Here is a 22,592-nt window from a genome sequence, read left to right on the forward strand (position 1 = left end):
ATTCCCAGTCAGGGCACATGCCTGGGTTGCAGGCCACGGCCCCCAGCAACCACGCATTGATGTTTCTCTCTCTCAGTCTCTCTCTCTCTCTCTCTCTCTCTCTATATATATATATATATATACATATATATATATATATCTCTATCTCTATCTCTATCTCCCTCCCTTCCCTCTCTAAAAATAAATAAATAAATAAAATCTTTAAAAAAAGAAAGTTACACATCGATTAACGAACACGTTCCTTGGAAAGATTGAACTTAAGTAACACATCTGCTCCCAGAACTTGACTTAATGAATTATATAAAGCAGGTCTGCCAGGTTGTGCAGCCCCATGTCAAATTAACCTCAGCCAACATTTTAAACAGAAAAGGCTCAATAAAGGTCATTGATTGATTGGATGGTATGTCATAGCTTGAAATGAATAAATAAAAATCTATCTTCTGACAGACATTTACATCTGTTGCAAGTTGTGCCTTTTATTGGACGTATCAAGGGGAGTTTAAAATTTAGTTTTTCTGTGGTTTTATTGATAACCTGTCCCTTGTGATATCTGATTTTCCTTTTTTAAAAATATACTTTAGTGGTTATGCTACTATAGTTGCCCCATTTCCCCCCCTTTATTCCCTTTGGCCTTGTACCCCACTCCCACCCGCATTCCCCCCTTCTTAGTTCACGCCCATGGGTCATACATATAAGTTCTTTGGCTTCTCCATTTCCTAGACTATTCTTAACCTCGCCCTGTCTATTTTGTACCTACTATTTATGCTTCTTATTCCCTATACATTTTCCCCTTTTCTCCCTGCTCCCCCACTCCACCAATAACCTTCCATGCAATTTCTGTGATTCTGTTCCTGTTCTAATTATTTGCTTATTTGTTTTGTTTTTGTTTTTGTTTTTTAGGTTTGGTTGTTGATAGTTGTGAGTTTGTTGTCATTTTACTGTTCATAGTTTTTGATCTTTTTCTTTTCCTTAGATAAGTCCCTTTAACATTTCATATAATAAGGGCTTGGTGATGGTGAACTCCTTTAACTTGACCTTATCTGGGAAGCGCTTTATCTGCCCTTCCATTCTAAATGAAAGCTTTGCTGGCCCTGGCTGGTGTGGCTCAATGGATTGAGTGTTGATCTGTGAACCAAAGGTCGCTGGTTCAACTCCCAGCCAGGGCACATACTTGGGTTGCAAGTCAGGTCCCCAGTAGGGGGTGCATGAGAGGCAACCACACATTGATGTTTCTCTCCCTCTCTTTCTCCCTCCCTACTCATCTGCCTAAAAATGAACAAATAAAATATTTTTAAAAAATAAATAAATGATAGCTTTGCTGGATAGAGTAATCTTGGATGTAAGCCCTTGCCTTTTGTGATGTGGAATACTTCTTTTCCATCCCCTCTTGCCTGTAAGTTTTCTTTTGAGAAATCAGCTGATTGGGAACTCCTTTGTAGGTAACTCTCTCCTTATCTTTAATCTTGGATATTGTAATTATCATGTGCCTTGGGTCCAACTTCTTTGGGACTCTCTGAGCTTCCTGGACTTACTGGAAGTCTATTTCCGTTGACAGATTAGGGAAGTTCTCCTTCATTATATTTTCAAATAAGTTTTCAATTTCTTGCTCTTCCTATTCTCCTTCTAGCACCCCTGTGATTCAGATGTTGGAATGTTTAAAGTTGTCCTGGAGGTTCCAAAGCCTTTCCTCATTTTTTGGGGATTCTTGTTTCTTCATTCTGTTCTGGTTAAATGTTTATTTCTTCCTTCTGCTCCAAATTGTTGATTCAAGTCCTGATTTCCTTCCCGTCACTGTTGATTCCCTGTGCATTTTTCTTTAATTCACTTTTAATAGCCTTCACCCTTTCCTCTACTTGGCAACCATACTCAACCAATTCGGAAAGCACCCTGATTACCAGTATTTTGAACTGTGCATCTGATAGGTTGGCTATCTCTTTATCACTTAGTTGTATTTTTTCTGGAGCTTTCATCTGTTCTTTCATTTGGGCCATTTTTGTGTGTCTTGGCAGTCCCGTCACATATTAAGGGGCAGAGCCTTAGGTATTCACCAGGGAGGGGCAACCCATGTAGCTGCATTGTGGTGCTGTACATGGGTGTGGAGTCCAAAAGAGAACAATGCCACTTGCTGGGCTCTGGCTTTCAGTCACTTGCCCCACTACCCGCAAGCAAATTGGACCCTTCTGGTGCTGATTCCCAGGTGGGTGGTTTTGTGTCTGTTCTAGGACCCCGTTGGTCTCTGAATGAACTCTCCTGTGAGGTTGGGAGTTTCTCACACCACTGCAACCCCCATAGATTTTTACAGTCAGAGGTTTTAAGACTTTATTTCCCCGTGCTGGAACCCTGGGTTGCATGGTCTGTCTCGCTCCTCAGTTGTTCCTCCTGGTTTTACCCAGTCAAATGTGGGACCACTTGCTCCATCAGCTACCAACTTGCCCGGTCCATGAGCTGCCATCTGGCCCGCTCCGGTCTGTCCTCCAGCTACCACCTTGCTGCCAGTCCTCTCCACCCTGGCTGCCCATCTCCACCCTTCCTACATGTGTCTGGATAAATGTTTCCTCTTTAACTCCTTGGTTGTCAGCCTTCCATACAGTTTGATTTTCTGGCAGTTGTGGTTGTTTTTTGTTTTTAAATTTATTGTTGTCCTTCTTTTGGCTGTGCAAGGAGGTGCGATATATCTACCCATGCCACCATCTTGGCTGGAAGTCATGAACCCTGATTTTCCTATTGTGCTATTTCAAATGGCATCAACTTTGGATGGAAGGTGGGCCCTCTTGAAATGTCTCCTTTGAAGGTCTTCTTGTCTCCAGCTTATTCATTCATGCTGTAGATTCCAAACAATGGGAATTGAAATTAAAAAGACAGTGCAGACAAGATTGGAGGAGGCCTCTTAAAACATCTTGATGTCATTTGCCTTTAAGTCTACCAGTTTCAACACATGTACTAAGCCACATTCTCACATGGTGGTGTGAAGGACAGAAAGAAGAGGGAAAGTGCTAGTAGCTACACCGTGAACCGTTGGCATGTGAGACCAAAAGGCGTCAAACCCTTCAGCTGGAAATTCACAGCAAGGGGAAGGGACATAACCAACCAAATCTGTAACTCAGATAGCTTACAGGTGGTTTTAAATACGTCCTGTTTCATATGCTACATTTAATATACAAAAATTATATCGAGGGGAAAAAAGGGAGTTCCAGAACAAGTCATGTGTTTCAGACTCAAAGGCCTTTTGGAGCAGTTGGTAACATAAATGTGTGATTTTTCAGGGGAATAGGTCATTGAAAAGGACTGTGGAAGTCCATAGCTGAACTGCAGTGAAATGCCATCACTTAAATACTCACTGAAAGTCAACGAAAAGTAAAACGAAATAAATGCGCCAAACCAAACATCTGGAGCCTGCATGCCTCTTGAACTATCATTCTGTGATCATTGGAATTCATCTTTTTGCCTGGGGAGATGGGGCATTGGAACTTAAAATCAGTCTAAATAAAGTATATCAGAAGACATGGATTTTGGAAGGATTTTTGTTTAATTACTCACATTGTGCGATAGTGTCTCCGTAGCTTCTACTTCAAAATGTTGAAGGTTTCACAGCTCTTTCACTCAATAGATTATGTTGGGCAACTAAATTTCTTCTTTTCTTCCAATATTGCATGGAGTTCTGTGTTTTTATTTGCTAAACCTAGCAGTCTTACTGGAAGGGCCCTTCCAGGAAAAATACTCAGTCTACATTATACTCAGTTTACTTAAGCATTTGTAAAATGGGTTTGGTTTCCTTTTGTTTTGTTTCAATGCAGAAAACACATGAACATCCTTGTTACTGGTCCACTGAGTTACATTTTGTTTTGTTTCATTTTTTTATACTTGGAAAATCATCAGAATAAACATTGTTACTCTCAGGAGCCTACTAGAAATTATTGAAACTGTCAATAAACATTTCTTGAGATTTACCAGCACAGGTCTTGCAAAGAAAGTCTTAAAAATGGGAGCTAATTTTGTGCTTTGCAGACTGGAGAGGGTCAAGGTTGGTGAGCAACTGTTGATGTCCTTGATGTGAAAAGGGAAAAAAGAAACTTTTTTTTTAATTTACAAGGTCAGTCCAGCATACAAATTTCCTGGTGATCACTCCATCTTCCAGGGGCTTTAAAATAATCCAAGCAACCATTTGTTCTCACTTCACCTGATGTAAATGCTTCATCAAAGGGCCAAGGGAACTCCGCTTGTGGCCTTGGTTTTCCAGCATTTCTTGGTAACGCTGCAGTCTTCCTTCTGGGCTCCAGCGCTGAGAGGAAGCGCATCCACCCTGTAATAAAACAATCATACCTTCACCCACTGGCATTAATCTTTTCGATGCTGCGGGCAGTTTCTCTGAGGGAAGCGCCTTTTGTCTCGGCTTCAGGGCATTAGTGCAGAGCGATTACCGAACTATCTCTCAGACGCTTCTCCATTTTCACGGCACTGTGTCTATAAAAGTTACGTTGTTCAATTATGTTTAGAATTCCCCAGCTTCTCTCTGTCGTGGCAGAGAGGCTCAGGGCCAAGCAATGCATCCTGACACAGGATCCATACTCTAGTGACATTGAAGGCAGACTGTGATCCTGTGATTGCCAGCATTTTAAAACAGACTCAAGTAGACCTCCCAGGGAAGTATCTAATTCAGCAAAAGTGATGATCATCATCACAATACTGCAGCAAGTAATGGAAGGCCTCTCTTCCCATGGATAAGGGTCATGGTTACATAAACCTGCAGTGTATGGATGTGATGCGGCTAAAGACAGTGAACTTTCGAGGCTCAGTGTGGATAGCTTGAACTACTTAGAGAGAGGTCAAGTATTTCTGGATCTTCTCCTGTTATTTCAGATCTCGAAATAATAGTTACGTGGCTTAGCCGTACTTGCCGGGTGTCTCTGTGAGTCTATTGGAAGGGTTGCCCCAATGCCAGAGCAAGCCTTGGTGATACAAGAAATAGCCCTGGCTGGTGTAGCTCAGTGGATTGAGCGCGGGCTGCGAACCAAGCATTGCAGGTTTGATTCCCAGTCAGGGCACATGCCTGGGTTGCAGGCCATGGCCCCCAGCAACCACGCATTGATGTTTCTCTCTCTCTCTCTCTCTCTCTCTCTCTTTTTCTCTCCCTTCCCTCTCTAAAAAATATAATAAATAAATAAAATCTTTAAAAAGTATTTTTAAAAAAGAAGTGAAACACAATCAGGCATGGAGAAGATTATATGTGCCAGGAGTTAATATCATTTTCTCTCTCCCTACAGCAAGAAAAACCCAGGCTTCTCGAGCCTTTGGATTATGAAACTGTCATTGAAGAACTTGAAAAGACACATCAGAATGATCCCCTTCGAGACCTCCTCTTCTTCCCCAGTGACGACTTCTCAGTAAGTGGGCTCTTTCCAAACCATCAGAGTTCAGGCGGGCCCCTGCAGGTGACCCTCCCAAAGGTGTTTTCCTCCCTTGGAGAGTAAAGGGAGCGCAGCCTTTCCTACGGCTACCCTTCCTCACGGTCAGTGCACTAAGAATCCACATCCGGCAGTTTCAAGGGCCTAGGCACCTCATAGTTGTGGAAGATGGGCGCTTGGGGACAGGGTGGCCCCCAGGGATGGGGGTGGCATGGGGTTCTGCCAGGGTCCAGCTAGTACTGTGTCCCTGCCAATGAGTGGGTTTCTAACCACTGTCCCATCTGGCCTCACAGCTTCCCTCAGGCGGGTTCTAACCAAAAGCTCCCAAGCAATTGTAGTGAATCAATGGCAAAGGTGGGAGTCTCTTGGCACAAAAGATGTAGTTCCTACAAATCACCCTGAATCTGGGGTGCCCTTTAATAAGGAAATGCAGAGGCCTGTGGGCAAAAACAGATAGTCCGGCACATTTTCATAGAGGATTTGTGATCTTGAGGATAATACTCCCCGGCACACAGACTGCTCTTGGGGTGGTAAAGAGAATGAATGAAAAGGAAATTTGTTTCAGAGAGAAACATAGTAAAGTTATGGATGCTGCCCTGGCTGGCGCAGCTCAGTGGATTGAGCGTGGGCTGCGAACCAAAGTGTCACAGGTTCGATTCCCAGTCAGGGCACATGCCTGGGTTGCAGGTCACGGCCCCCAGCAACCGCACATTGATGTTTCTCTCCCTCTCTCTTTCTCCCTCCCTTCCCTCTCTAAAAAATAAATAAATAAAATCTTTTTTAAAAAGTTATGGATGCTGAGCACCCACGTGTCCCAACCATTCCATCTGTGGTCATCGTAAACATTTAAAAACGGTTAGTAAATATCCAACTACAAAAACAGAGATCTCAATGGGCAGGTGGTGTATTTCCCTAAAAGAAAGGTACTCTCAGACATCACCAACACGGCATTTGAAAACAGAGGAAAAGGCAGCTCCAGGGTCACCCTGGGAAGTGGCCGTTGCCATGGGAACCTCTGCCGAGCTCTGGGCCCTCAGAGCCCACACTTCCCCAAACAGCCCCAAACCTCCATTGCCCTCCCTTAACTTGGGGGCAGGTCTGCCTTCTGGCTTCTAAAGGTTCATCGTTTCCACCTTCCTCCGTAGACTGATAAAAAAAGAAGGTATCATGAAAATTAACTTTCTGTTCCAAGTACAAAGAAGGATGGGAGAAAGGAGACAGACTTGTAGGTAGGAAGAAAACATTCTTCCAATCTTTTTCAGAATTTTAAGTGTCTCCCACAGCAGCATTTGACACACTTGAAGAGAGGCTTATCTCGTGCAGAAATCTCATTTCCGTGGTTGGACCAGGCCACAGGGTCTTGAACTGCAAACACAAAGTTGAACTATGTCTCATTTTTTTAATTCCACATCCTCATTTTCTCTTAGACAGAAGGCAAGCTTAACAAACAGCTTTTTTCTGTCAAACATCAATATACACACACACAAAACAAATCTCAAAACTTTGGAGAACCTTTTCTTCTAGCTCTGTTATTCAGAAACATGTCAAAATCTGCTCCAAGCCTCCCTAACGCGAGAAGAGAGTGGAGGCGTGTAGATGGAATGAAACATGGGCACTGAGTTTGACTTCCTTGAGGGGCATCTTCCCACCCTCGCTGCAGTTAAGGAAGGCCTGATCATGGGATGACCTTTGCCATCCTTAAATGGTTTGCACAGAACACATGATAACACACTTTTTTTTTTATTTTCCCACTGCGAACATTTCAGTAAATACACTAAGTTCTTTCATCCTTTGCCTGTTCACAGGCCTCCCGTGGCCACCTCCAGTACCATCAAAATGAAGGGCAAAAGCGTTAGCATTGCCCCAGGTTTGTCCAACATCTGATCCTTGTCCATTCCTCAAGACCATGCTCTCCTGCCTCCCCCCAAATGCTCACCCCTAACACCCACAGGTATCCTCGCTCCCAACTGAGGTCACACACTAGCACGGTTCTGAATGGAACATTCTGTCACCCCTCAGACTATGGCCCTCCTTTACTCATTCAGCAGATGTACAATACCGCACGTGAGGCATGAATCTCAGAGTGGGGAAAGAGCAATGATTAGACAGAAACTACCCTATTTTTAATGGAGCTTGCCTTTGGGTGTGAGGAATCAGGCCAAAAAAAAAAAAAAAAAAGTAAACCAATGAATTCACAAGATAATTGGGACACAGAACAGTTCTGTGAAGAAAATGAGACAGGGCCGTGCAATAGGGACCGACAATAGGAAGAACTGAGTTGGACTGGGTGGTGAAGGACAGCACCTCGGACAAGGTGACATCTGAGCTGGGTGTTGGGTCCTGGAGGAGGGCCAACCATGCTAAAACCTGGGGAGGGTGGGGTGGGGCTGGGAGGGGTGTCTCGGGCTGAAAGAAGCTGCCGCGAGGCCCCAAAGAGCTCTGAGACGGAAGATGGTGGGGGCAGACAGAGGGAGTGGTTACCGAGGTCAGGCAAGGACAAGACAGGGCTTTGCACCTTATTCCAAAGGCACCTGGCTAGTCACTGAGGAGTTCCCAGGGGGACAGATGACCTGGTGCGTGTTATCAGAACATCTAACAGGGTGAGGAGGACCCTGGGAGACCAGTTGGGAGAACAGCTTCCAATCAGCACTCAAGGGACTTCTGATGCCACCGAGTCCCTATTATCAGAAATGTCACCTCAAAAAAACAGCTACATTTGTATTTGCATTAAGCACCCACTAAATCAAAGGATAGTGTCAAATATTGTTACTATACAACATTGCCAGTTTTTGAGCAAGATTCAGATGGATGGTTAGTTCTTCCTCTTTGCTGCCCTCCGAAGTAAGAGTTGACAAAGGTGGCCCATGGGCAGCCTGCTGCCTATTTTTGTGTGTCCTGTGAACTAAGGATGAATTTTATGTTTTTTTTAACACTGCCTTGTTGTATTTTCTTCACCAAACTGGTTAAATAATGCAAGGGAAAAAAGCCTATTTTGTAACTCATAAAAATTACATGAAATTCAGATTTTGGCATCCATAAATGAGGTTTCCCTTAAATCCCATGATGCCCTTCTCTTCACCTGTGGACCATGGCTGTTTTCATGACCCCAGGGCAGAGGTCAGCAGGGCTGCGGTAACTGCAGCACGGATGGAGGACCCTTAAAAATTGATCTGACCCTCTGCGGAAAACATTTAGGGAGCTCTATTGTACAGATCCCTGCTAACACACATTGTGTTCACGTTTTGGGGTTTTCATCTTCCTCTGTGTGGAATAAAGAGCTTTCCTTAGGCCCTGGCTGGCGTAACTCAGTGGATTGAGCGCAGGCTGCGAACCAAAGCATCGCAGGTTCGATTCCCAGTCAGGGTACATGCCTGGGTTGCAGACCATGGCCCCCAGCAACCACACATTGATGCCTCTCTCCCTCTCTCTCTCTCTCTCTCTCTCTCTCTCCCTCCCTCCCTCTTTCTCTCTCTCTCTCCCTCCCTTCCCTCTTTAAAAATAAATAAATAAATTCTTTAAAAAAAAAAAAGAGCTTTCCTTAAAAGCTTTCTGCCCCTGTCTGCTCCATCCACAGCCCATGTCACATGGCAGGGGTCACCAGCAGCGAGCCTCCTGGTCACCGGGCTAGATGATCATTCCCTGGGCTCCTCCCTGAGTGATGGTGAGGATTCTCTGGGGTGTGTGCGGACAGTCCCCGCTCACCCAATGGGAAGTGGAATTAGATGACCACTCGGTCCTAAGGCGTCACAGGGTGGAAGGAAGGGGAGGAGCCCCAACTCCTCCCCCTCCTCCCCACGGCCCAGAATCCAGCTCACTCCGGTGTTCCCACATTTCCAAGCACCCACACTTAGAGCAGACATCCTTCATGGCTTGGTTTGTTTAATCAATATTTATTCAGCACCCACAAGGTGCTGAATATAGAACACTTCCTAGACGAGCGAGACTGACAGGAAAAACAAAAACCCTGTGATTAAGAAGTGTATGCCCTAATATGGATGAAAAACAAAGTCGATGAAGAATGCTTATAGTTCAGAAATACCAAGAAGCTCTGCGTTGTTTCTCTCTGTCCACGCTCCCGGCCCAAGTCATCATCATCATTTTGGGCCTAGACCCCCAGAAGTGGCTTTTAAGGGGTCTTCCTGCTTCTTTCCTGCCTCTGCTCAATTCATTTAAAGAGAGCTGTTAGAAATGCAAGTCAGGTCATGCCAGGCCTCCGGTTAAAACGTTCTAGTGGGTTTCCATTGTCTTGAGCACCCACTCAAGCTCCTTCTTGCCTTCGTCCCAGTCTTCCGGTTCCTAATGTTCTCTGAGCCCTTACCTCCCAGCCCAGTTTCCAGGACACCTACGGTCTCTGTGCTCCCTGAACCTGCCACATTCATAGGGCCTTTACCCTCTCTGCAGGCCGGTTCCAGTTTTTTATCTGTGGTTCGGTTCAAATGCTACCTCTGCGAGGACATGTCTGTGACTCCAACCAACATTGCCCTACCCCCACACTGCACTGTGCTGTCCCATCAGCTGGCCAGCTTCTCTTTGTAGCATTCATCACTACCTAGAAAGCTCTCGGGTTGCTTTTTCCCTCCTCGTGTTGCTTTCCGTTAGCACGTAACCTCTAGGAGGGCAGGGATGTCTTTTGTTGTGATCATTGCAAGACCCCCCGCAACTAGAGTGGTCCTTGGCACAACGCAAGTGGAAAATGAATATTTATTTCAGAACCATTTAGGTCATTAGTTTAGAACATAACTTCAATCCTTTGAGTACCTCTAGGAACCGGATGGCCATTCTGAAATGAAATTTGGGAATAAACAGAATGAAGTAACCGGCCTTTCCTGAGGAGGAGGAAAATGGCCATTAATGTACTTTCCTTCTTGACACCACTCAACATATCACCTTAAAGAAGTAGTATTAAGAGCCCCTTTCTCCAGAGGCTCATTCGACCTAGTATGGTGCCTGGCTAACTTCCTCCCTGTAACACTTAATGAACTTATTCACACGCTTTTTGTTACTAGGCAGGGAAAAAATCCATTTATAACTGTATTTCCAGTACTCAACACAATGTCTGGCTCATGGGCATACAGTAAAGACTGCTGAACATGGAATTAAAACCATCTTCCTCCAGGTTAAGGGGCTGAAGTAGAAGCATCTTCATTATCTTGCCACAGCAGGTAGAAATAGTTTCTCCTGGTGTGTGGGTCCCAAGAGCGGGCACCATGGTCTTCTGAGTGACTGTTGATGACTCACCAGAAAGTAGCTGTTTAGATGCACTTGCTAACCCAGTTCAGAAACATGCACTACTTCAATAATGACATTATATTTGCTGTTCTTGTTTTTCTCATCTTTTTTTTTTGAAGCTGGTAACAATAGAAGCTTCAGAGCCCCCAAATGAAGAACTTAGTCACCAAACTGCATCTTAGTGGACTAGGCCAGGACAGTAGGAAGGAAAAGGAAAGCTACAGGACAGTTTTGGGGCCACGCTGAATCATATCGCGGAGGGATTCTGTTCAAGGAGGGGCAGGTACAAAAGGGCAGACCAAAAAGTGAGAAAGCCAGAAATGAGTTTCTTGTGCTGAGAAAGACACAGAGAGCCTGAGGTGAAATCATTTCTGGAAGCTGTGGACCTGAAGTAAGAAGGCATACGACTCCACACCGCTAGCAGTGGCCGCCTCACACCACGAGAAAGCGTCATCTCCTTGATCCCAGTACTGCCCACACCAAGAAAACTGCTCTCCTGCAGCTCAGCCTACGGCCCTCGTTCTGGGAACTAAGCTGTGAACATCACCCATATAAACACGGGGCAGTGCGTACATTTGAAAGGTTATACTTTCAACACGGGGCAATGCCATTGTCAAAGTCAAAGGTCTATCTACACACCTGAAGTAGCCTGTTTAGAGTTACGAGATCTTCTCACAATTCTTCTTTATATGGAATCCCTTGTGCATAGCAGAATTAGTGTCTCTGGGCTCTTCAATACATCCTGCGGTTTTCATTGGCTCGCTATTATTACTGAGTGAATCGTGATTTTTTAGCACACCAAAGGCTTGTTCTTTTCATAGTATGTTTTTAGCTATAAAAAGCAACTGGTGTATGGGGATTTCCAGGCTCAACCACGTGGGTCATTTGGTGAGAGGAAGCAGCAACGTCTTAATATTCTTTTTCAATTGTAAAGCAGAAAGGTCATGAGTTTTTTTTTCTTCTTCTTCTTACTTCTCTTACTGAGACACAACGTAACATTTCACAGGAACCTCAACCTCTTTTTAATCCTTGGCTTCTGAGGCTTTAAATGGCTCACAGTGTTCATGCGAGAACACTGTAATTGCCATTTAAAAGCTAAGTAATAGTCTTTGTCAAACGCGGCTATTTCTAAGTTATAATATCCCTCTCATTTACAAGCTAATGAAGCTGAGCTTTGCAAAGGCTCTTGTTCAAGGATGGAGCGTTAACTGGGAGGACAGAAATCGAACATAAGCACCTTGACGCTGGTGTTAAAGAGTTTCTATCTAAATAGCATACTTTCGGTCAGCTGCTTCTTGGAAAACTATGCTGCACGACTTGAGAGAAGTAGTCACTCCCCAAATCCCAGGGTGAGTGGTGTCATTACATAATTGGTGCGACAGTGAAATGACTGCAGCGTGCTTATTTCAGCTCAGTAAGAACATGTGGACATATGTCCAAATACAGGCCCGCACACCTGCGGTCACAGCCGGCATTGCTCACAATAGCCCCGAAGTGGAAACACCCACACGTCTGTCACGTGGTGAATGGGTAAACAATTCCACCTGGAAAGCAGTGAAGCACTTTGTGACATGCTGCAACAAGGATGAAACTTGGAAACATTATGCTAAGTGAAAGAGGCCAGTCACAAAGGCCACGTGTGGTGTAAGTCCATTTGCAGGAAGTGTCCAGAATAGGCAAATTCACAGAGACAGGAAGCAGATTCGTCATTGTCAAGGGTTGGTTGGGGAGAAGGGAGATTGGAAAGTAACTGCTAATGGGTACGGGTTTCTTCTGGGGGTGATGAAAATGTTCCAAAATGAAATAGTGGTCATGGCTGCACAGCCCTGTGAGTGTACTCAAACCGGTGAATTCTAAACGTCAGAGGGTGAGTTTTGTGGCATGTCAGCTTCATCTCAGTGACGCTGTTATTAAAAAAAAAAAGAAATTGCTCTAGACATGCCTGTGTTCAAGTACTTCATTCTTTAAAAGAATTAAATAAAAGTATAACAAACAGCAAAGAACATGGCAAAAGACATTTCAATTATTATCATTTATTTCCAAAGCAGACTTAATGTGACTTGCTTATATGCAAAAACCAAACACACACACACACACACACACGGAAAAGGACTGACTTCACTCATCACTAGCAGAGCTTTCGGTTCTAAAAGATTCTCTAGCTGAGCTGCCAACTTCATGCATGATACAGGCAGCAAATCCTACAGTTTGGAGAAGGGAAAATGTAGGTTGCATGAATTAGAGAAGATTTTTTTCAAAAGCAGCTGACACCTGTACTAGAGCTGAGATGAGGAAAGAAAGGAGTTGTCGGAGAGGCAGGGAGCGTGGGCAAAGCTTGGGTGGCACTGAGCCCACAGGAAGAAGGGACGTGAGCGGCCGCGTGGGAAGGTGCTACGGCAGGGTGGCCACAGCGGGTCAGCTCGTGCCTGAGGCCCATTGCACATCACAGGGCCACGTCTGCAGGCCGCACAGGCCACTGTGCCCTTCCTTGCACAGTGAGCTCAGACCATAACCTCGACTCCCTGCCAATGGAAGGACCTGGTGCCTAAGTGTCTGTATACCGGAGCACTGGGTTGATTCATGCTCACATTTTTCCATACATAGAATGTTTTGTCCTCACCTCCTTAGAGGGGATGAAACACATTTTAAAGACTGGAAAATGAATCCCCAAAAAGAAGTGAAATGACTTGTTCAGTGGTTTCCAGTCTAAGAGTAAAACTGGAACCGGGTCTGCAAACCTCCCCTCTTAGACACATGAGCACTGCCGTGGAGGCGTCCCCATGTCCCCATGTCCCCATGCTCAGCTTCGCTGGATGAGGACAGCTGTAGGACAGTAACGGGCCACAGCTCCCTATCTGTGCATTGCTCATATGGTTTAACTCCAGCAAAACAAGGACTTTCCTCCTAAAGCCCAATGAAGGTATTAAAGTGGTATTCTCATGTACTTGAAAAAAACAAAATCAAATGACACTGTTTTGAATATGGTGGTAAAAAAAAAAGTTTTTCGAGCAGCTAATGCAGCAGAAGCGCCTGCTCTACTAAAATGACAGACACAGTCTGTGTTAGTCTGAGCAACTCAGGTGAAGATCACTTCCGAACACATGCTTAGGTTGGAACTGACGGTGAAGTGTTATTTAAGAGTGCCTGCTGTGAGCCTCGTTGACTTCTCAGGCTGGGACTGGTGACTACAAACCCCATCATGCGTGTCCTCTTTTTGGAACAGCTGGGATCTACCGTGCTGTCGCAGGGAGCTGTGCTCAGCCCCAGAATAGGAAAAGCAGACCATTTATTAGACTCTGACAGTGGCCTTTGGTCACTTGAGAAATGGCCCTGATGTGCTTGGAATGAAGTCCTCTGTGGTCATTTTTGTCAGCAGAATGGTGACAGACATGGCCACCAAGACTAGCCACTGCAGAACAGAAGGAACCGGAAGGTGGCAGGGCCATGGCCTAAGATGTCTGAACGTTATGGACCTGAAATTCCAAACCCAGGCCTGCATGCATTGTTTCATAAATTAAAATGATAGTTTCCACTTCCAAAGGCTTAGCCTCTGGACAATAGCCCCTTATAAAACGCTAGCACCGAAGGAGGAGCTCGGCTGCCTGCCAGGGCAGCCTGGGCCCCATTGCATGCTGTTGAGCTGTGCTAATTGTCGACCAGAGGGTTTATAAAAGAGAACAGGAAGTCTGTTGTGGCCAAGGCAATTTGTAGTGGTCTAAAAGCATCCAGTTCTCAGAAACGAAATTCTCTGTAACCTTAACAAATATGACTCTGTAGAGTTTTCTTTTTTTGATCAATTTATTTTCGTGTCTAAGGAGACACATGAAAGAAGTCAAAAATGAGCAGAAGAACCACAGTCTTACACTCTCAAAACTCTTTGGAGGCTTTCTGCTTTCTCAGGCAATTTCTCCAGTATTACCACAAAACAGAACTGAGATCCATAGCATGCTATGGGCATGCGTGTGGCGTGCGTCCCTTTTCTCATCTCTTCTGTGTTCTGTGCCAGGTATTAGATGTGCAGTAACTTCATGCACACTGTAAAGTACCGTTTTAGGTTTATGTCACGGTTACGTGGGGGTGATTCGGTCCCCGTGATCATTTCATAACTAGAGGTCATCGGGAGTCACTCAGAGCCATTGTACACAGGATCAGTTTTTGTGGCCCTGACCCCATTGAATTCCCAATCTCATACGCTGCGTGTAAGAGTGAGCTTAGGTATTGAAACTCTATCTGTACTATGTGACCTCATGAATCAAGCAGCCCTGTAATGATTATTACTGAAAACCTGGGTTTGCATTCCAGATACTTACCATGAAGGGAGAAAAGCTTCTTGCACTAGCTCAGTATGAGCTCTGTCATATTACACCACAGAGAAGCGATCTTAGTGAGGCAGTGGGTTATGATGGAACTGAACAGGGAGTGTACGGTGGGGCCATGTTGCTCAGACTGAGAGCATCTAGAACAGCTATTTTTTTTCCAAAAGGCAAAAGATCGATAGAAGTCTATAGTCCATCATGAAAAAGGGGAACCGTTTGCTTTTTATATAAAAATTTTATTATAAAATAGTGATTGAAGTATAGAAAAATGTTTGAATTAGAGAAAAAAAGAATCCCTAATCTTGCAGATGGATCACACTGTGTCATGTTCCCTAGAAACCAAGCCAGTGACACTGTGTATCTGCGAATTATCTGTCCAAACAAGAAATAAATTATCCCCAAATAATCGGGATCCAGCGGTAATCCCCAAAGCTCAATTCAGGCATGGATTTTAATCTTCTACTTCAAAGTTTGAGTTCATTCACTGTTTATCTAACAGAGTGAGTAACATAAAAGAAAATAGTTGAAAGAGGAAATTCAAAAGGGATGAAAAAATGTAAATTCTAGATAATAATAAATCTTAAATTCACCCTAGCAAACTTCCCTTGGGAGGCGATGGCTCCCTGTGAGGGTGTCCCTGCGCTGGGTTGGAATCGATGGCCATGACTCTCAGCGCTTCCGCACCCTGGTCACGCAGCTGCAGCCGCATCCCAGGGGGAAGACGCTGATGAAGGAGCTCAGTCCGCAGCCGTGGTTCGGGATGAGCACTGATTTTTACTGCACGATGAATCTTCAACCCAGCGTTCTCATGACTTCTTAGTCTCTGATCTTGTTAGAGTCACGTGGCATTCTTCCTCTTTCACAGGGTCCACGCCACATGCTCCCCAAGCACACACACACCCACTCACACCCATACACTCACACAGCACACCCACTCTCACATGCACATGTATGTGCTCACACACCACACACACTCACATCATACACATTTACAGACACACTCAAATACTGCACATTCCCATCGTACTCACATAGCACGCACATACTTGCACACCCTTCTCACCAGATACACATATCCTTAAACACACAGGCACACCCATACACTACACCCAGTCACATGTGTTCACACAGATACACACCACATGCACACACACATGCTCATGCAAAACACCCATATGTGTGCTCACATACTCAACACCTTTAACAAGTAAGTATTTAAGGCTGTAAGCCCCGAACCAGGCACTGAGGTTACAGCAGTAAATGGAAGAGACCAAATGTCTTGCCCTCATGGAGCTCACGTCAGGAGTGAGAAAAGAGGGAACCTGAAGAAAACAGGAGTCCGGGCCTGGAGGAAAAGTAAGGATGCTGCCCTGGGGGGCGGAGCCTATGGCAGCTCTGAACTCAGAAGACTGAATTCCCCAGCTCCCTCTCCTCCCCATCCTTCCCCCAAGCAAGAAGGGTTTTGACACTTTCTTCAGTTCCAACAATCAGCACAGAAAAAATACCCCTTGTCTAGAACAGTTCCAATGACCTTTAGCTTGTGCTTTAGAAACCCTGATGAATCATGTGTGGGTTTGGGGATGTATAAAATGAAAGATCCCAACTGTTGGTACCATGTATGTGGACAGACTCATCATCCCAGCATCCCTGCAATCAGAAGCACAGACTGAAGGGAGCTGGTGCCTGGGGAAGGAAAGTCACTGTTGTACCACATCCATAGCCCCCTGGCTTGATAGAGTGGAAGGTTTATAAAGAGGAAACGACCCGTGAATTCTACTGTAGCTATTTTGTTTTCAGAGGTGCTTTTATACTTTCAGTGTATGTATATTCATTTAACAGAAGGATGTTTGTTTAGCATTGAAAATGTTTTGTCCATTTCAACAACAACAACCAAAAATGACACTAAGAACATGACTTGTTGTCTTCAAGGTACACATTCACTGGACACCCCTCCACCCCTCCCATCCCCAATTGTGACTACAGGCAGACACATACAAAGCATCCTCCAAAAAGGGCTAAATTCACCCTATAGATGTTCAAAAGATTATTTACAGTAGGATTACAATCATGCTGATTTTGCAAATTGTCTTGTTTATCTCAAATTTATTTTAGCATTAACAACAAAATATACCAGTGGAATTAAACCAGTCTCAATATACAGATGTCCAAATTTTCACTTTTTTGTAGGGAAGGAAGCAGCTTAAAATTATGAGCTTCACTGATAAAACAGTAATTGTAATAATGCTAGTGAGTGGTAATCCAAGGAAGGTTTGGATCTTCTCTCCTAGAGGATAAATGCTAGTAATTGTAATAATCCAAAGAAGGTTTAGGTCTTCTCTCCTGGTGAATACATTGGTAGGAACCATGGAAGTTTCTCTGTCTTCTCTTAGCTTTAAATGCTAAGATGGAAATCACTTCCCTGTTGTGTTTTTGATGCAATGGTCTGCACGATGCTTTTGAGTTAGAGAGCTTAACTTCTTCTCCTTGCTCCCCTCAGACCGCCACAGTTGCTTGGGATATCCGGACGTTGTACTCAACAGTACCTGAAGATGCAGAGCACAAAGCAGAAAGTTTACTGGTGAAGGAGGTAAATGTGATGCTTCCCCTCATTTATTTTGTAGAGCTTTGCTTTCCTCCCAGTTCTTATTGTAACTTTATCATTATTGTCGTCCTCACTTTTTCAATAGCGAATTTTAAATGCAACGATTCGTTGGTGTTTTCCAACCTTGGTCGCCTGGAAATGGTTTTGGTTTTCCTAGTAATCATTTTTTATTGTCTGCTGACTATTCAAATTTTGGAATTTTGCTTGTTTGTTTTTATTTAACTTAAAACCCCCACACTGAGGAATATTTGAGTATTCATTATAGGCAGATTTCATTTCATTTTACTTATTTGGATTGAGTTGTAGGCAAGGCCTTACTATGTGAGAATTTTGGATAATAGCATTTCTATTTTAAGAGATGCATTTCCTTTTTTTATTGTTGTTCAATTACAGCCATCCCCATTTCTCCCCATTACTCTCCCCTGCCCCCTCCCTACATTCACTCTTCACCCCTCCCCCATTGTGTTTGTCCATGGGTCCTTTATATACATGTTCCTTAAGAGGTACATTCCTTTTAGGTAGTGACTGCGGTGCTAGTTAATGGTAAAACCCTGTGGGCAGCTTTAAGCGATGGATAAAAATCAGCTGGCACGTCACCTACTTGCACTTGATGGGTTCACAACATGACTGCAGGCTGCTCTAGGGAAGGGACTGGGCTGGCATGTAACAGCGACTTAGCAGGTGTTTGTTGAATGAATAAATGAAGTGGTCCTTCCTTTACAGAAAATGCAATGATAAAATTTAGCCCCAGACAGGTTAACCTGACAGTGGTCTTTAACCCTGAGAAAGTAATGTGTCCTAATTAGGATTTAATTAAAGCTACACACAAGAGGGGAACCCTTTCTCAGCTCTTAAACATTTTATATGAATATAAGCTGCATATTTGTGCATGTATTAATACCAGTGTGATTAATCATATTTTATGTCATGCTAGTCTTTTTTACATATATGTATATGTCTATAAATACCTTTATGTTGTACTACATATCTTTATGTTACACTATTCTATCCAAGCCTTTTTTTTTTGCCAGAAATTTACTTGTTTATTTTTTCCAATTCCTTGATTTCAAATTTATTTCCCAAAGTTCACGTTAAATTATAGCCTGTTTTAAGGAAGTAGAAAAAGAGGAAAAATGCAGAGTTAGATCTCATCAGGATATCTGAGCATATTGTTTTCATACTTACTAATAAAAATAACCAGGGTGACATCAGTACCATAACATTTTGTTTACAGTCACCACAGAGGAAGCTTGAATATCTACTAGGGCATCATTGTTTAAAAAAGAAAAACATAAGAGAGTTGGGAAATTATTTACTACTCAGGAAAATCAGAATCAATGAGACCAAGCCTATAAAAGTCCTGTAGGGACACCCGTATGTGTTAAATGAGGTAGGGTTTGAAATGGATGTGACATTGAATTCCTAACAGGATATTTAACCTGGTCTTTTTACATGATCTTCACCAAAATGTTGCACGTTATTTATAAAGATCTTTGTTGTCAAATTCACTTCAGTGTGTTTTATGGTTTTGCTGCAAATGTGATGGAATGTTAAAAATCCACTTCCTTTTCTTAGTATTCATTACTACTATCTTTTAAAAGCTATTAATTTTCAAGTATGCATAACTAGCTTACTAAACTCTCTTATCCTAATAGTTCTTATTTGATTTTTAGGTGTGTAGTCACATCAGGATATTTTTGTCTTATTGTATTGTCTACCATCGATAAAACAGTGTTGAATAACAATGCTAGTATCAGGCATCTTGTCTTATTTTTAAGTTCGTGTTTTATGACACTTTCTGGCATAAAAGAAATGTCTAAGAAGGGTCTTTCTTGGTCTCTACAGTACTTACAATGACTGGCTACTTATGTTTTGTAATGCGTATTCAGTGTATTGATAGAAGAGCTTTCCTGCTTGGATTCATAAAGTGCTACAGTGGATTTAATAAGTTGTTGTCCTGGGGATCCATACTTGTGTTTCTGGTATAAATTTTTGTGCTCAAGTTGTATTTCTACCTTCATACCCTACTGCATTAGAATTGCTCATATTCCTGGCTGGCGTAGCTCAGTGGATTGAGCGCGGGCTGGGAACTGAAGTGTCCCAGGTTCGATTCCCAGCCAGGGTACATTCCTAGGTTGCAGGCCATGACCCCCAGCAACCGCACATTGATGTTTCTCTCTCTCTCTTCCTCTATCTCTCTCTCCCTTCCCTCTCTAAAAATAAATAAATAAAATCTTTAAAAAAATAAAAATAAATAAAAAAAACTCCAATAGAAAAAAAAGAATTGCTCATATTGTACTTCAAATTTTTTTACATTCATATTTATGAGTGAAATTTGGCTGTAGTTTTCTCTCCCACCTCCTTTGGTATTAGAGAAATGCTAGCTTTAAAAAATAAATTGAGACAATTTCCAATTTTTTTATATTGTGGAATAAACAAGTAGCCAGTGAAATGAAGCAGGATATGTAGAAAAAGATCCAAGTATGTATGGTTTCTTAATAAATGGTAAATATGGCACGTGACATCCTTTGGGAGTGGGGGAACAATTCCACAAATATTTGGTTAACCATTTGGGGTGAATATAAAGTTAGGGCTCTCTATCTCACATTACATACAAAAATTAACTCCAGATAAATATTAAAAATCTGAACAATGAATCCCAGATATGTCTGCAAAAAAGAAAATTGTAAAGATTGTGAAAATGGATAGACTTCAGGAAATAAGAAAATTTTAATTTGTATATGATAAATGGTACCATAAAGCCAAAAGGAAATACTTAACCACAGAAATTATTTGCAACTCATATATCTTTTGTCCCACACACAGACAGCCATGCCCCTCATATTCAAAATCCTACAAATTAATAAGGAAAAGATTAATAACCCAGGAAAATATAAACAAAAATATGAACAAGGAGTTCAAGAAGAAGAAATGCAGTAGACCAAGGTGCATACAAAGTTGCCAACCCTCTCTTGTATCATGGAAATACGAACTAAAACAAAAATGGCTTGTAAAATCTGAAAGGTGAAAAATTTTAAGGTGAATATAACTTAGAGACGGAATACAGGGAAATAAACACTATCACACATTGTCGGTAATACATGTCTGTAACCTTAGGAGATGTAATTCAAATGTTTCTTTTAAGTAGTACACATGAATATACAGCATGAATATTATAAAAACAAACACTAGGGCATAAAATATAATTATAAGCATAAGCATTGCTGTGCTGGGCAGTTTGTATTATCAATTGATAAGGGTTCGGGGGAATCAGTGTTGACACATTTATATATTATAACATTGTACTATATAGCTAGTAAAACTTACATATATTTAAATATATTAACTTGGAGGCCCTTGACATGTTGTTAAGAGAAAAAAGTAAGTTACAGAATATATGGTGTGATATTAGTGAAGATATAAAACCTACATGTCTATAAGTAAATTATAAAACCTACATGTGTGTAAGTAAATATGTTTATATACACCTAGAAAAAGTATTTTTATTCTTTTCATTTTGCATTTTACTTTATTTTTTTACTTTTACTTATTTTTTTACTTTATTATTGTTGTTCAAGTAGTTGTCTCCATCTTCCCCCCTCCCCCCACCCCAGTACTTTTAAAATGCATATTAAACTCATAGCATTGCTTACCTCACAAGTTGGAGATCACAGGGGATAGGGAGAGGTTGATTTTCAATATATATTCTCTATCATTGTGGTGTTACAAATGAATTGTTATAATTAAACAATATTTCAGAAAAAAATAGTTAGAATGTATCTTAAAATACTGCCAGAATTAGAAGCGATCAAGTCTATTTCTGAAACTTATTCTCTAACAGTGAAAATCTACCTTTATTTTTCAAGGCATTAGGTAGTCACCTTAGAGACTAGAGACTGCATTAGATTCCTTTGTTATTGTTATTTTAGTTAGATGATAAAAATACCATATAAAGCAATCAAAACCCCATATGTGTTTGCTTTCTCTACCTCTGGGCTTGTCATCTGTCCCAGAGACCATTACGTTCATCTGACATAATCCCTTCTTAATCATTTGTGGCATAACTACCATGGATTTATACAGGATTGCAGGATTTTAGGGACTTTTCAGTTCGTGGCCCTTTCACCACTTTCTAGGCATTTGCATGTTTCCAGGCCCCCAGCGGCCTCCTTCGGGCCGTGGGACATTGTTCTCACAGACCAGGGGTTCTCAGCTTTCTGCTGTGGGTCTGCAGCAGCTGACCTCTGAGGCCCTGGCTGCGGTTGCCAGCTTGCTTCAGCTCTTGCCTCCTCATATCTGCTCATTCTATTGCCTGGTTTGCCTTTGAGGCAGGGCCAGTCAGATCAGATCCTGACTCCCTCCCAGGACTGGTTCAGAAGCCCCGCCCCCAATCTCTGGGTCCAATCAGGATCCCAGAGATAAAGAGATGAGATTGCCTGCAAAGCAGACTAATACGACACTGGGGACTTCTAAGGGTATTCTAGGGTTCTCAGAGAACTTCGGCTTTATGTGTGCTTCCATGAGTTGATGTGCCACAGCTTCAAATGAGCAGACTGATCTCTTTTTTAATTATATTTTATTGATCATGCTATTACAGTTGTCCCGATTTTTCGCCCTTTGCCCCCCTCCACCCAGCACCCCCTACTCCCTTAGGCAATCCCCCCACCATTGTTCTCTTTCTAGTTCCCTGAGAATGTCAGCTTCAGCTGAGACCCGGTTGACCACATTTGCCTTTATCTGGCTCTGTGTGTATCCTGGGGCGAAATTTCTCGCCCTCACCCTTGCTCCTAGTTTAATTCCCTTTCAGCAGCTTGCACCCTGGAATTATTTCTCCTCTTCTCATTTGCACCCTCCGCTTCTCATTTGCCCTAAACACTGCTCCATGGAAAAGTCAAGTACAATGTCTTCTACTTTAGGTCTCAAGTGTCTGTCAAACTTCCATGTTGCACATCTCAGGACAGAGCTTTCAGCTCAGCTATGGGTGAATCTCTTTATCATGCTTTTTCCACCTTCATGGATCTAAAGTAGAAACAAGAGGAAGAA

General features: G+C 42.8%; 1 protein-coding gene across 6 annotated transcripts in view; it reads left to right on the forward strand.

Moving 5' to 3' along the window:
* DOCK10 (dedicator of cytokinesis 10) overlaps window positions 1-22,592 on the forward strand; it is a 228,970-nt gene that overhangs the window by 99,651 nt on the left and 106,727 nt on the right. For all 6 annotated transcript variants that reach the window (XM_036022786.1, XM_036022788.1, XM_036022785.1 and 3 more), the window contains exons 2-3: window positions 5,262-5,381; window positions 17,445-17,534. In XM_036022786.1, coding sequence (XP_035878679.1) covers window positions 5,262-5,381; window positions 17,445-17,534 — 210 coding nt within the window. The remainder of the gene's footprint in view (window positions 1-5,261; window positions 5,382-17,444; window positions 17,535-22,592) is intronic.

Source organism: Phyllostomus discolor, chromosome 4, assembly GCF_004126475.2.
Source record: "Phyllostomus discolor isolate MPI-MPIP mPhyDis1 chromosome 4, mPhyDis1.pri.v3, whole genome shotgun sequence".
Lineage (NCBI taxonomy): Eukaryota > Metazoa > Chordata > Mammalia > Chiroptera > Phyllostomidae > Phyllostomus > Phyllostomus discolor.